Source organism: Nicotiana attenuata, unplaced genomic scaffold (assembly GCF_001879085.1).
Source record: "Nicotiana attenuata strain UT unplaced genomic scaffold, NIATTr2, whole genome shotgun sequence".
In the NCBI taxonomy this organism is placed as follows: domain Eukaryota; kingdom Viridiplantae; phylum Streptophyta; class Magnoliopsida; order Solanales; family Solanaceae; genus Nicotiana; species Nicotiana attenuata.
The window spans coordinates 17,215-30,822 of NW_017673508.1; the positions used below are offsets into that span (position 1 = coordinate 17,215).

The 13,608-nt window shown below is 40.3% G+C and overlaps 2 protein-coding genes across 2 annotated transcripts; both read left to right on the plus strand.

Annotated features, from left to right (window-relative positions):
* Window positions 1-254: 254 nt before the first annotated feature.
* On the plus strand, window positions 255-1,348 carry LOC109216588. The gene has a single exon (XM_019380751.1). It carries the CDS (start codon window positions 341-343, stop codon window positions 1,268-1,270), a length of 930 nt encoding a protein of 309 aa, XP_019236296.1. The 5' UTR covers window positions 255-340; the 3' UTR covers window positions 1,271-1,348.
* Window positions 1,349-7,113: 5,765 nt separating this feature from the next.
* LOC109216589 lies at window positions 7,114-8,116 on the plus strand. Its single transcript, XM_019380752.1, has one exon. It carries the CDS (start codon window positions 7,185-7,187, stop codon window positions 8,055-8,057), a length of 873 nt encoding a protein of 290 aa, XP_019236297.1. The 5' UTR covers window positions 7,114-7,184; the 3' UTR covers window positions 8,058-8,116.
* The last annotated feature ends 5,492 nt before the right edge of the window (window positions 8,117-13,608 follow it).

Here is a 13,608-nt window from a genome sequence, read left to right on the forward strand (position 1 = left end):
CCCTTGGCATGTGAGCTGATCACATTAATCTCAAACGTGTGCAATTGATATAAATTAGATATGACAGGCTTTTAAGATCCTTATTGCTCCCTGAAATCTTTAAAAACATGGTAGTTGTGGAATATTAAAGTACTACATTATTAAAAACTAAGTACATGGATTAGACAAAAGGCGGAATAGGAGGAGCATTCAGAGGATCAGAGACATTATATGCAGTTTGAATATAAATAAACTTTTAAACATTTTGGTCTAAACCATTCACCAAGAAACAACCTTTCCTCATCCACATTCTTCATAAAATCACCAATCTGCCCTAGAAAAGTTAAGACAACAGCTTCAAATGGAAAATCAAATGACGACAAACCTCGTTCGTTCCACGAGTTTGCCTACAGCAACTCATCCTCTCATTGTCAGTGCAGAGGAGCAGTTGCAAAGGTTGAAGTCATCTCAAGGAACTTCCACTTCTTCTCATTCAACAATATGCCAAAGATTGGACGGACTCAGAAAACTGTACGATTGTGTTGACGATGTCCTCCATTTGCCACTTAGCCAACAAGTTCTCTCCCATGAAAAACATGTTAAATTATTAGAACATGTCTCTAACGATTCCCTCAAGGTTTTGGATACTTGTAGCATCACTAAAGACGCTTTCTCACAGATGAAGGGACGTGTTCAACTACTCGAGTCATGTCTACGTAGAAAAAGAGGTGGAGAATTTAGCTTATCAAATGAAGTGAACGCATACATGGCATCTAATAAGAAACTGAACAAAGTGATTTGCAAATGTTTCAAAGATTTGCATAAGAAAGAAAATGATCAGACAATAATAATAGAGGATTCTGACCTTACATCATTGGTTAGTCTAATTAAAGGACTTGAAGATGTTACTCTTACAGTATTGGAGTCAGCTTCATCTTTCATTTCCTATACAAAGATGAAATCAAAGCAGAATAGTTGGTCTTGGGTGGTCTCTAAGCTGTTGAAACCAAAGAGAGTCTCATGTGAAGGAATTGATATCTCTGAAATAGAGAAGTTAAACATGGAGTTGTTGCTTCTTCTACGAAACGAGAAGATAGATCATTCACAGATTCTAAGTGCACTTAAAAAACTGCTGGTATTTGAGTCAAGCATTCAAGAACTAGAGGATGGGTTGGGAGCTATCTTTAGGCTTCTCTTGAAAAATAGAGTTTCCCTTCTCAACATTCTTCACTACATATGTGCTATGTTTAGTATATGGGGTTCCAATCTTGTGTATACTATTTTATCCTAGAGAGTACAAGAAATGTTACCATTTTCAGCTTTGGATGTACATTTTTGTCATATGGAATACAGCAAGTGTAACAAATTTTGTCAGCAACTATTCTTCAATATTCTTCAGATAATATTTACCTATATTTTTACTATCTTTTAACCTTTCCTTCTTTTAGGGATATTTTTTCTCTTCTTTTAAAATTGATCTCAAAAAGATATAAAAGGGAATTTTGGCTTTTAAGGGTAATTTGAAGAAGATATTGGTTTTTATTTCTGGGTTTTTTCTCCCCCTATTCTCTTGGTTCCGTGAGTGTTTGCGTGTTTTGCAGGTATCACTTTTGGGAGGTGCACGCACACAAGCAGTACAGTAGCAACTATACATCGGGTTTCGCAGCATCGGGAGTATACATAGTCGAGAGTTCCAGGTTCTATTCGCGGGAATTGGTACCTCCCGCCTCCTTTTTCTCTGTCTCCTGTGTTAATTACTTTGTTGTCGTAGTATTTCGTACTAGTCTAGTCAGTCTAGTGGGCTTGTAGCTACTATTTGCTCCCTTTGTTGTTCTGTGTGGTGTTTTTTCTCCTTTTTCATTTTTAGACCTTCGTAGGTATAGAGACTGCGGTTTGTAATGGTAGAGTAGGCTCATGTCCTCGGGGAGGGGGGTAGGCAAAGGGTCAGGGGGTGGGACGGGGCCCAAAGGGGGTAAAAGGAACAAGGTAGCCTGTAGGTTGAGAATTGGATCGTGGAATATAGGGACGTTAGCGGGTAAGTCTATAGAGCTCCAGAAGAGGAGGGTCAATATAGTATGTGTGCAGGAGACTAGGTGGTAGGAACAAAGGCGAGGAATGTAGACGGTTATAAATTGTGGTTCTCCGGAGTCGTGAAGGGCAAGAACGGATTGAGCTTTTTGGTGGATAGGGAGCTTAGAGAGTCGGTGGTAGAGGTTAGACGGGTGAATGACAAATTGATGGCGATTAAGGTAGTAGTTGGAGGGAGCACTCTGAATGTCATTAGTGCTTACGCGCCGCAAACGGGCTTAGACGAGGAGGTTAAAAGGCGTTTCTGGGAGGCGCTGGATGAGGTGGTGTGGGGTATTCCGCCTACGGAGAAGCTATTCATAGGAGGGGATTTGAATGGTCATATTGGGTCGTCTGCTGGTGGCTATGGTGAGGTGCACGGTAGCTTCGGCTTTGGTGATAGGAACGAGGGTGGTACCTCACTGTTGGATTCGCTAGAGCTTTTGAGTTGGTGATCATGAACTCTATGTTTCCGAAGAGGGAGGAACATTTGGTTACTTTCCGGAGTATGGTGGCTAAGACTCAAATTGACTATCTCCTCCTCAAGAGGTTTGATGGGGGGTTGTGCGAGGATTGCAAGGTGATCCCGAGTAAGAACCTTGCAACTCAACATAGGCTCCTGGTGATGGACATCGGTATCTTTATGAAGAGGAAGAAGAGGTTTGTACGGGGTCAGTCGGGGATCAGGTGGGGAGCCTTGTCTAAGGATAATGCGTAAGAGTTGGAAGGGCGGCTGACGAATATAGGTGTGTGGAAGAGTGGTGAGGACACTAGCGCTATGTGGACGACGACGGCAGATTGTATAAGGGAGGCAGCAAGAGAGGTGTTGGGAATTTCGAAAGGTTACTCTGGCAGGCATCGTGGCGACTGGTGGTGGAAAGACTTGGTCCAAGGTAAAGTAGAAGCCAAGAAAGCGTCTTACATTAAGTTAGTAGAGAGCACCGACGAGGATCAGAGGAGAGCGAACAGAGAAAGATATACGGAGACTAGGAAGGAGGCGAATTAGCGGTCACAGAGGCTAAGACTGCTGCTTTTGGTCGGCTTTATGAGGAACTTGGGGGCAAATGTGAGGACAAGAAGTTATTTCGGTTGTCCAAAGCGAGAGAGAAGAATGCTCGCGACCTGGATCAAGTGAGGTGCATCAAAGACGAGGACGGTCGAGTATTGATGGAAGAGGCCCAAATTAGACAAAGATGGCAATCGTACTTTCATAAACTTCTGAATGAAGGGGGGAGGGGGGGAAACATCGTGTTAGGGCAATTGGGGCACTCCGAGAGTCACCGAGACTTTAGGTATTGTAGGTGCTTCAAGGTTGAGGAGGTCGTGAGTGCGATGGGTAAGATGAGTCGGGGCAAAGCGACCGGACCAGACGAGATTCCAGTGGAGTTTTGGAGATATGCGGGTAGAGTAGGCTTGGAGTGGCTGACTGGGTTGTTTAATGTTATCTTCAGGACAAAGAGGATGCCTGATGAGTGGCGGTGGAGTACAATGGTTCCGGTATACAAGAACAACGGGATATCCAGAATTGTAACAACTATAGGGGTATCAAGTTACTAAGTCATACCATGAAAGTTTGGGAGAGGGTGGTGGAAGGGAGGATAAGGAGGGGGGTGTCTATATCGGAAAACCAGTTCGGGTTCATGTCGGGTCGTTCTACTACGGAAGCTATCCACTTTATGAGGAGGTTGGTAGAACTATACAGGGATAGGACGAGGGATTTGCATATGGTGTTTATTGACCTAGAGAAGGCGTATGACAATGTCCCTAGGGACGTCCTTTGGAGGTGTCTGGAGGTGAAAGGTGTGCCGGTAGCTTACATTAGGGCGATAAAAGATATGTATGATGGAGCTATGACTCGGGTTAGGACTGTGGGAGGTGAAGCAGAGCCTTTCCGGTGGTTATGGGGTTACACCAAGGATCTGCGTCAGCCCGTTCTTATTTGCTCTAGCGATGGACGCACCATATCCAAAGGGAGATGCCATGGTGTAGTTGTTCTCTAATGATATAGTTTCGATTGATGAGACGCGAGGCAGCGTTAATGGGAGATTGGAGGTATGGAGGCGAGCCCTGGAGTCTAAAGGTTCCAAGTTGAGTAGGACTAAGATGGAATATGTGGAATTTAAGTTGAGCGGCGCGACGGGGGAAACGGATGTGGAAGTCAGGCTTGACTCACAGGTCATCCTCAAGAGTAGGGTGTGCATTTGAATCGGTTTATCGATAAATCGAATCGATTATTTATTATCGGTTTATCGATTTATCGATTTCGATTTCGAAATTTTCCTTATCGAGTTATCTATTTCGATTTCGATTTTGTCCTCTTCGGTTATCGATTTATCGATAAACCGATAAGATATACTAAAAAGACAAATATACCGTTATTCTATAATACCCTTTCTTCTCTCTTCCGTCTACAGTTTAAAGGGTTAATTAATCGTTGGAATAAGAAAGTAGAGGCAGAGTTGCACAGACTTTTGGAAGGAAAAAAGAAAAATCATTTCAGGTATTCCTCTTCCTCAGAATATATACTATATAGGAGTAGTAATATTTTTCCTCCTCTGTCTCCTGCTGAAATATTTATTTTTCTTCTTTCATCTCTTAAGTGATAGAAAAGACTTGTGCTTTTGCTTCAAGTTTGGATCTTTCTGTGTTTCTTATTCTGAATTTGTTGTAGATAGTGGTTTTAAATGTTTTATAATCAACTGATAAATATGAAAATTAGACTCATGGTAGTATTCAGTCTTTTACCACTAGATAGTTTGGTGAGTTACAAGATTCTTTGTACCAACAAAACCTACATGTTTTTGTTTTTTTTCAGATTTCTGTTAAGGGGTTACATGAAAATTACTGATTTAGATCTAGGAAAGTATGTTAATTTTTCTTGGATTTTCGCGGGAAATAATTTACCCTTATTCTATATTCTATAATTTTTATGTTATAAACGGTGTTCGTCTTATTTTAACTTCTTTTTATCCATATTAGTTAGGCGTGTTTATAGCAATATACTTTCCGTGGAATCCCGCAAATTTTCTTATTGGTTAATCGATAACCGAATCGATAAGCCCCAAAAATCGATAAATCGAAATCGAAAAAATCGAAACCTTATTGAAACGATAGCGATAAGCATATGTACAAATCGATAATCGATAAGTAATTATCGATAAGGGTCAAAATCGAATCGATAAATCGAATGCACACCCCTACTCAAGAGAGAAAGTTTTAAGTACTTAGGGTCAATTATCCAGGGAGATGGGGAGATCGACAGGGATGTTACGCACCGTATTGGGGTGGGGTGGATGAAATGGACGTTAGCGTTTGGATTTCTGTGTGACAAGAATGTGCCACCAAAATTCAAAGGCAAGTTCTATAGAGCGGTGGTTAAACCGACCATGTTGTATGGAGCTGAGTGTTAGCCAATCAAGAATTCACGTATCCAGAAGATGAAAGTAGCAGAAATGAGGATGTTGAGATGGATGTGTGGGCACACTAGACCGGATAAGATTAGGAATGAAGATATTCGGGAGAGGGGAACGTGGCTCCGGTGGACGACAAGATGCGGGAAGCGCGGCTTAGATGGTTCGGACACGTGCGGAGGAGAAGCCTAGATGCACCGGTTAGGAGGTGTGAGCAGTTGACTTTGGCAGGTACGAGAAGAGGCAGAGGGCGGCCTAAGAAGTATTGGGGCAAGGTGATCAGGCAGGACATGGCGCAGCTTTAGATTTCCGAAGACATGGCTCTTGATAGGAACATGTGGAGGTCGAGCATTAGGGTGGTAGGCTAGGGGGTAGTCGAGAGTTCTTCCCTCTTTGTATCGGGTAGTCTGTTAGAGTTTTGTTTAGGTTTGTTAGCGGTCTACGTTGTGTTCACATTGTTGTTTTGCATGGTTTTGTGTTATTGTCCTTTCACTTATTCGTTGTTGTTATTTTCTTTCTGGCATCTTTTGTTGTTACATGCCTTTTCTTTTGTTTCTTTTATGATATTATTGTCTCTCCTGTTGAGCCGAGAGTCTCCGGGAAACAGCCTCTCTACCCTTTTCGGGGTAGGGGTAAGGTCTGCGTACACTCTACTCTCCCCAAACCCCACTAGTGGAATTTTACTAGGTATGTTGTTGTTGTAACCTTTCCTTCAAAAACAAACTATTGTAGAATCACTAGTTGTATGCTAATGCTTAGTGCTAAAACATGAAGATCGTTAATATCCAAGGTAGAAATGACATCAGGTAGCCACTTAAAGGGATGTCATTTAGGAATCAGCCGGTGCATCCTGAATTTTAGTTTTCCGGTTCAATTTTTTGGGACAAAAATTGTCCTGAAGTTAAGATTTTTAGTTAAATTTTTCAGGACAAAATAAGTACTGGCTAATCTCTAAATACCATCCGTGAGAATGACTATTTGTGCACTTACTAATCTGTGTTATGGCCTTTCTTGCAAAACTTTCCAGGATAACTTCAAAAGGTAGTTTAAACGGACCTTCCACTCCAAGTGTGACAATCCTAAGGAAAAAAATTTCCAATTTAATCATACTTCACATTCCACCTAAGCATGTTATAATGCCATTTCCAATAAACAGTCGCACAAACTTCCAGACACCACTTGTGGGATTACACTGGATTTGTTGTTGTTTGTAATCGCACAAGCTTAATATTGCATATAATGAATAGATTCAAGGACTAGTACACAGAACCATACACAAATCTAGCCCCTTGGCATTTGAGCAGATTACATATATCTCAAACGTGTACAATTAATATAAAATAAATATGACAGGCTTTCAAGATTCTTATTGCTCCCTCAAATCTCTAAAATCAGCTCAAATGTATAATTAATGACGCTGCAATCTTTTGCTTGGAAGCTTGGTGGTGTCCCTGCAGGTAGTTGAAGAATATATAAGTATCATATATGAAAACTTAATGTACATGAATGAGATATAAAATTGAAGGAGCATTCAGAGAATCAGAGACATGACAACTACGCTAAGGGTGTGACGATATTATCTTTGTTTTCATTGCCTTCTCATATGTATATATATATATATACTGCTAACAGATTAGTCTAAACCATTCACTAAAGACACAACCTTTCCTCAGCCACATTCTTCAAACTCATCAATCTGCATTAGCAAAGTTAAGACAAGAGCTTCAAATGGAAAATCAAATGGCGACAAACCATGTTCGTACCACGAGTTTGCCTACTGCAACTCATCCTCTCATTGTCAATGCAGAGGAGCAGTTGCAAAGGTTGAAGTCATCTGAATTAACTTCCACATCTTCTCACTCAACAATATGCCAAAATTTGGATGGTCTTAGAAAATTATACGAATGTGTTGATGATGTCCTCCTTTTGCCAATCAACCAACAAGTTCTCTCCCTTGAAAAACATGCAAAATTACTTGAACAAGTCTCTGATGTGTCCCTCAATGTTGTCGATACCTGCAGCATCGTTAAAGATGCTTTCTCACAGATAAAGGGACGCGTTCAACTACTCGAATCATCTCTTCGTAGAAAAAGAGGTGGAGAATCCAACTTATCCAATGAAGTTGATGCATATTTGGCATCCAATAAGAAACTAAACAAAGTAATCAGTAAATATTTCCGAGATCTTTTGAACCACACAGAGAAGAATTACACAATAGTGATAGACGACTCTGACTTAGCATCATCGATTAGCTTAATCAAAGGAGTTGAAGAAGTTAGTCTTACAATATTGGAATCAACTCTATCTTTCATTTCAAATCCAAAAATAAGATCAAAGGCAAGCGGTTTGTCTTTGTTCTCTAAGCTGTTGAAGACAAAGAGAGTGTCATGTGAAGGAGCTGATATCTCAGAAGTTGAGAAGATAGACATGGAATTGCTTCTTATTCAAAGTAAACAGAAAGATTATTCACAAATACAAAGTGTACTTAAAAAACTCGAGATATTTGAATCGAGCATTCAAGAATTAGAGGAAGGATTAGAAGCCATGTTTAGGCACCTTGTAAAAACCAGAGTTTCCCTCCTCAACCTTCTTAATCACTAATCATGTATCTCAATGTTTGTTAATACACTGTAATTATAGAGAATTCAAGGAAATGTCACTTGTATATATAAATTTGTTCTCACACCAATGGCTTCTCTGGTTCTCTCTCTGTAGAAAGTAAAGAAGAGCAACGTATGAAAATTTCCTTTCTCTGTATATTTTCTGCTGTACAAGGCCAAGGTATAAATACAAGAAGAAAAGGAATCTAGGCTAAAACAGAAATGCCAAGTGGCATGCACCTAATGGCTAAGTTATAACTGAAAAATTTCTACACTATAACTAACCTGTCAGATAAATACAAGAAATATAAAATGCTATTTACAGGGTGTATATATCTTGTTCTCTGATATTCCAGAACACATGACCTTGGGCTGCAGTAATTATTTTAAGCCATGTAGATAAGGCAGCCCAACATAAATGAGGCCCAAATCTTCTCCACAGATCAAAGAGCAAAACCCGATCCAAATATGTATATACAAAGGCTGAGAAATATTGGACATAGACCAGAACCTAAAACACTTCATCTCTCAACTTTCTTTGTCAGAAACTTGTAGAAATCGACTAACACCAACACCCCCCCTCAAGTTGGAGGGGGAGGTACGAACACCCAACTTGCCCAGTAGATGATGATGAAGTGAGCCTGTTAGAGGCTTAGTGAAGAGATTGGCAAGCTGAGAACTAGAACGAACAAAAGAGAGAGAAATTAGCCCAGCAAGAAATTGTTGTTGCACAAAATGACAATCAATTTCAACATGTTTTGTCCGTTCATGGAAGACCGGATTTTTTGCGATATGGAGGGCAGCTTGGCTATCTGAGTGAAAGGGAACGGGCAAAGAAATGGGTATGGAGAGATCGTCGAAGAGGCGGACCAACCAAGTGAGTTCGGCGACAACACGCCGCATAGAACGATATTCGGCTTCAGCAGAACTGAGAGAGATGGAAGACTGCTTCTTGGACTTCCAGGAAATCGGGGAGGTACCTAAGGAGATATAAAATCCACTTACTGACCGGCGAGATTCCGAGCAAGTCCCCCAATCAGAGTCACAAAAGGCGAGTAGCTAAAAAGAAGTTGAAGCAGACATAAATAGGCCAAGACCGGGATCTTTCAAGAGATATCGAAGCACCCTAAGTGCTGCATCAAAATGAGGCTGTCTGGGGTCTTGCATGTACTGACTTAAGTGCTGCACTGTGAAGGACAAATCCGGTCTGGTATGAGTAAGGTAATTGAGTTTCCCCAGCAAATGTCTGTACAAAGTCGGGTCTTTGACTGGATCCCCTGTTTTGGCCAACAAACGCACAGAAGAGGCAAGGGGAGAGGAGACAGGACTCAAATTCAAAGAGTCAAATTCCTGCAGTAGATCTAAAGTGAACTTCTGTTGAGAGAGAATCAAGCCTTCAGGTTCTCTAATCACTTCCATGCCCAAAAAGAAATGTAAGTCTCCAAGGTCTTTAATTTTAAACTCCTGATGTAGGAAATCCTTTAGGGCATGTAACTCTGTATTATCATTTCCTGTTAAAAGAATGTCATCGACATAAACTGCAACTATAGAAATAGATGATCCTGTCTTTTTGAAGAAAAGTGAATAATCATTCATGGAATGAGTGAATCCCTTAAAATTTAGAGTTGTAGTAAGTTTAGCATACCACTATCGTGAAGCCTGACGAAGCCCATAAATGAATTTTCTTAGTCTACAAACATGATTAGGAGAGGGTGGTGTAAGTTCAGCAGGAAACTTCATATAGACTTCTTCATGTAAATCACCGTGTAGAAAAGCATTATTTACGTCCAACTGATAAAGGCCCCATCCCTTTTTAACAGCAGTAGCTAAAATACACCTAATTGTGGTCATTTTAACCACTGGTGAGTAGGTCTCATTAAAATCAATGCCTTCCTTCTGGATGTCCCCCCTTATCACTAACTTGGCTTTCAATCTCTCCACTGTCCCATCAGAATGCTGCTTAACTTTATAAACCCACTTACATGGCAAAGCTTTCCTTCCTTGTGGTAATTCCACCATTTCCCAAGTTTGATTGTGTTCTAGTGCCTCAATCTCCTTTGCCATTGCCTCCTGCCATCCTGGATGATATGCAGCCTGTGTAAAAGAGACAGGTTCTTGTATATTTGAAAGGGAGTTAAGCATACGTTGGTTAGCACAAGATAGACCACTAAAGGAAATAGAAGAAGGAGTAACAGGTGTGAGAAAGCAAGAGCTGCTCATATCTGTGAGTTGCAAGGCATTGCAGATATAATCTTTGAGATAAGTTGGAGTGATGTGAGGTCTAGAAGACTTTCTGATTAGATTCTCCATCATAGGTTCAGTTCTAGGAGAAGAGAAGAGAGGTGGAGGACTGGTGGACTGAGGAGAGGGACTTGAACTATGTCTAGAAGGAATATGTGATGAGACTGGGATGGTAAGAGGGGATGGAGCAGAAGTAGGGTGAGAAGGTGTAGATCCTGGAGAGATGGTGCTGTGAAGGTGAGAAGTGGATATATCAGGGAGTGGTACAACTGAAGAGGGCAAGTGAGCTGCAGGTAGGATAGGTGTAGAAGAAGAGTGTGAAATAGAAGCAAATGGGTAGAATTCCTCATGAAAAACTACATCCCTGGAAATGAAAGTTCTCATAGTTTTAAGGTCAAGCACCTTGTAACCCTTCTTACCATGTGGATACCCTAAGAATACACAAGCAACTGCCCTTGGATCAAATTTAGTTCTGTGGTATGGGGTAGTAGAAGCAAAACACAAACAACCAAAACACCTCAAAAATGAATAGTCTGGTTTGGACTTAAATAGAATCTCATAAGGTGTTTTAGAATGCAAATCCTTGAAGGAAACCTATTGATTAAGAAAGTGGCAGTGAGTAGACAATCCCCACAATAGGCCTTAGGCAAATGTGATTGAAATAATAGGGCCCCAGAAATCTCTAGTAGGTGTTTATGCTTTCTTTCTACTACTCCATTTTATTGAGGAGTGTGGACACAACTGGTTTGGTGAATAATACCTTGGGATAGAAAGAATTCTGATTGCAGCTTACCATTTCCTAACTCAAAGGGATTGTCAGACCTTATAACTTTTACCTTAGTGTGAAACTGTCTTTCGACCATTGTTAAAAAGGATTTCAAAGTGGTGAAAACATTAGACTTTGTACTTAACAAGTAGGTCCAAGTGCCTCTGCTAAAATCATCAACTATGGTAAGGAAATAACTAAAACCATCATGAGTAGGGTTGTTATAAGGTCCCCAGGTATCCACATGTATTATATCAAACACTTTCTTGGTAGAAATGGTGCTTAAAGGAAAAGGTAACTTTGTCTGTCTTGCCATAGGACAAATAGTACAAGGAGTAGAAAAAACAGAACACTTTGGAATATAGTCTGATGAAATGTTCTTCATATTACTCAATGGCATATGGCCTAATCTATAGTGCCATAGCTTTTCTTTTACATTTGGATCAGCAAACACAAAACAAGAATTAAAAACAGGACTAGAATGTGAATTCCTTTTGGAAACAAAAAAAACTAGTTGACTTAGATAAACTCTTAGGAACACCAGCTGAATGGCTTGATTTGAGAATGTAAAGTCCTCCCTCTTCTCTACCAATCTTCATAGGGCTCTTCAGTGAAGGGCCCTGCAGTAAAAAACAAGAAGAAGGGGTGAATAAGACATATTTCCTGAGTTGTCTGCATAATTTATGCACAGATAAGAGGTTGAACCTGAAGGATGGAATATATAGAACATCCTGTAAAACCACATTAGGTAGTAATGAAACAGAATCTGAATGAGTGACTTTGACTCTATAGGAATTAGGGAGTTTTACCATGAGAGGTTTAGGTAAAGCTTTAAACTCAATGAAGAATTTTCTAGAAAAACACATATGCTCTGTAGCTCCACTATCTAATATCCATGAATTGCTGTCAATTTGAAAAAAACAGGCATAGGAGTCAAAAAATTTAGCTATACCAGCACAACTCAGATTGGCTGAAGCATCAGAAGTGCTTACTCCCTGCTGTCCCAACTTCACCTGTTGAAGAAGTTGCAACAATTCTGCCACATTCTCCTGGGTGAGTGCCTGAACATTTTCTGCATTGTTTGTTGGTTGGACTCTTGCTTCTTCTGAGTTAAAAATATTGTTTGCTTGCACATGGCCTCTTCCTTGAAATTTCTTCTGATTTGTGAACTTAAAGTCAGTAGGGAAACCATGAAGCCTATAACACTGCTCTATGGTATGACCTGGGTTTTTGCAATAAGCACAAATCCCATTTCCCTTCTTAGACTGAAATATACCCTTATGTCCTTTATTATCTTTGAACTTACTGAAGTTTGCTGATTGAGTGGCAACATTAAAAGAGGCTGAATCACCAGGATAAACAGGTGTAGCATGGATTTCCCTTTGTTTTTCATCCTGAATTACAAGGGAATAGGCTTGACCAATATTAGGGAAAGGTGAGGTTAGCAAAATGTTGCTTCTGACACCAATGAATGTATCATTCAAGCCCATCAGGATCTGCAGTAGCCTTTCATCTTGATGTGCTTTCTGTGTTTTAGCTTTAGCTCCACAGTTGCAATCACACGCACAGACAGAAAAGGTGTTGAGAGCATCAAGTTCATCCCATAGGCTTTTCATTTTAGTGAAATAGGTAGATACACTAGTGTTACCTTGCACAAAAGCATTGAGTTCCTTTTGCAATTACAACTTTGCTCCATTTGTCTGACCAAATCATCCTCCAGGTCACTCCACAAATCTTTTGCACTTTGGGAGTAGAGGACAGATTCAGCTATCTCTTTTGACAGGGAGTTCAACAACCAAGAGAGCACCATGTCATTGGTGCGAGCCCAAGCCTTTTGAAGTCCAGAATCTGCATCAGGGACAACTAGGGATCCATCAATGAACCCTAGTTTGTTTTTGGCTGATAGAGCAATGACAACTGCTCTCCTCCATCCTCCATAACTCTTGCCATCAAAAACTGAAGATACCGGGTTCATGCCTGGATAATCTGAAGGGTGAAGGTAGTAGGGGTGAGCTGAGTCTATAATCCCTGCTCTAGTAGGAGTTGCTGTAGCAGGAACATCAGTAGCAGAAGCAGTTGAAATAGGGGTTTCAGGAGTACCCATGATTGATTGTGTTTAAGAAAGGAGAATGATGAAAGAAAATGTATTGAATTATGAGCAGATCATACCTGCTCTGATACCATGTAGAAAGTAAAGAAGAGCAACGTATGAAAATTTCCTTTCTCTGTATATTTTTTGCTGTACAAGGCTAAGGTATAAATAAAAGAATAAAAGAATCTAGGCTAAAACAGAAATGCCAAGTGGCATGCACCTAATGGCTAAGTTATAACTGAAAAATTCCTACACTATAACTAACCTGTCAGATAAATACAAGAAATATAAAATGCTATTTACAGGGTGTATATATCTTGTTCTCTGATCTTCTAGAACACATGGCATTGGGCTGCAGTAATTATTTTAAGCCATGTAGATAAGGCAGCCCAACATAAATGAGGCCCATATCTTCTCCACAGATCAAAGAGCAAAACCCGATCCAAATATGTA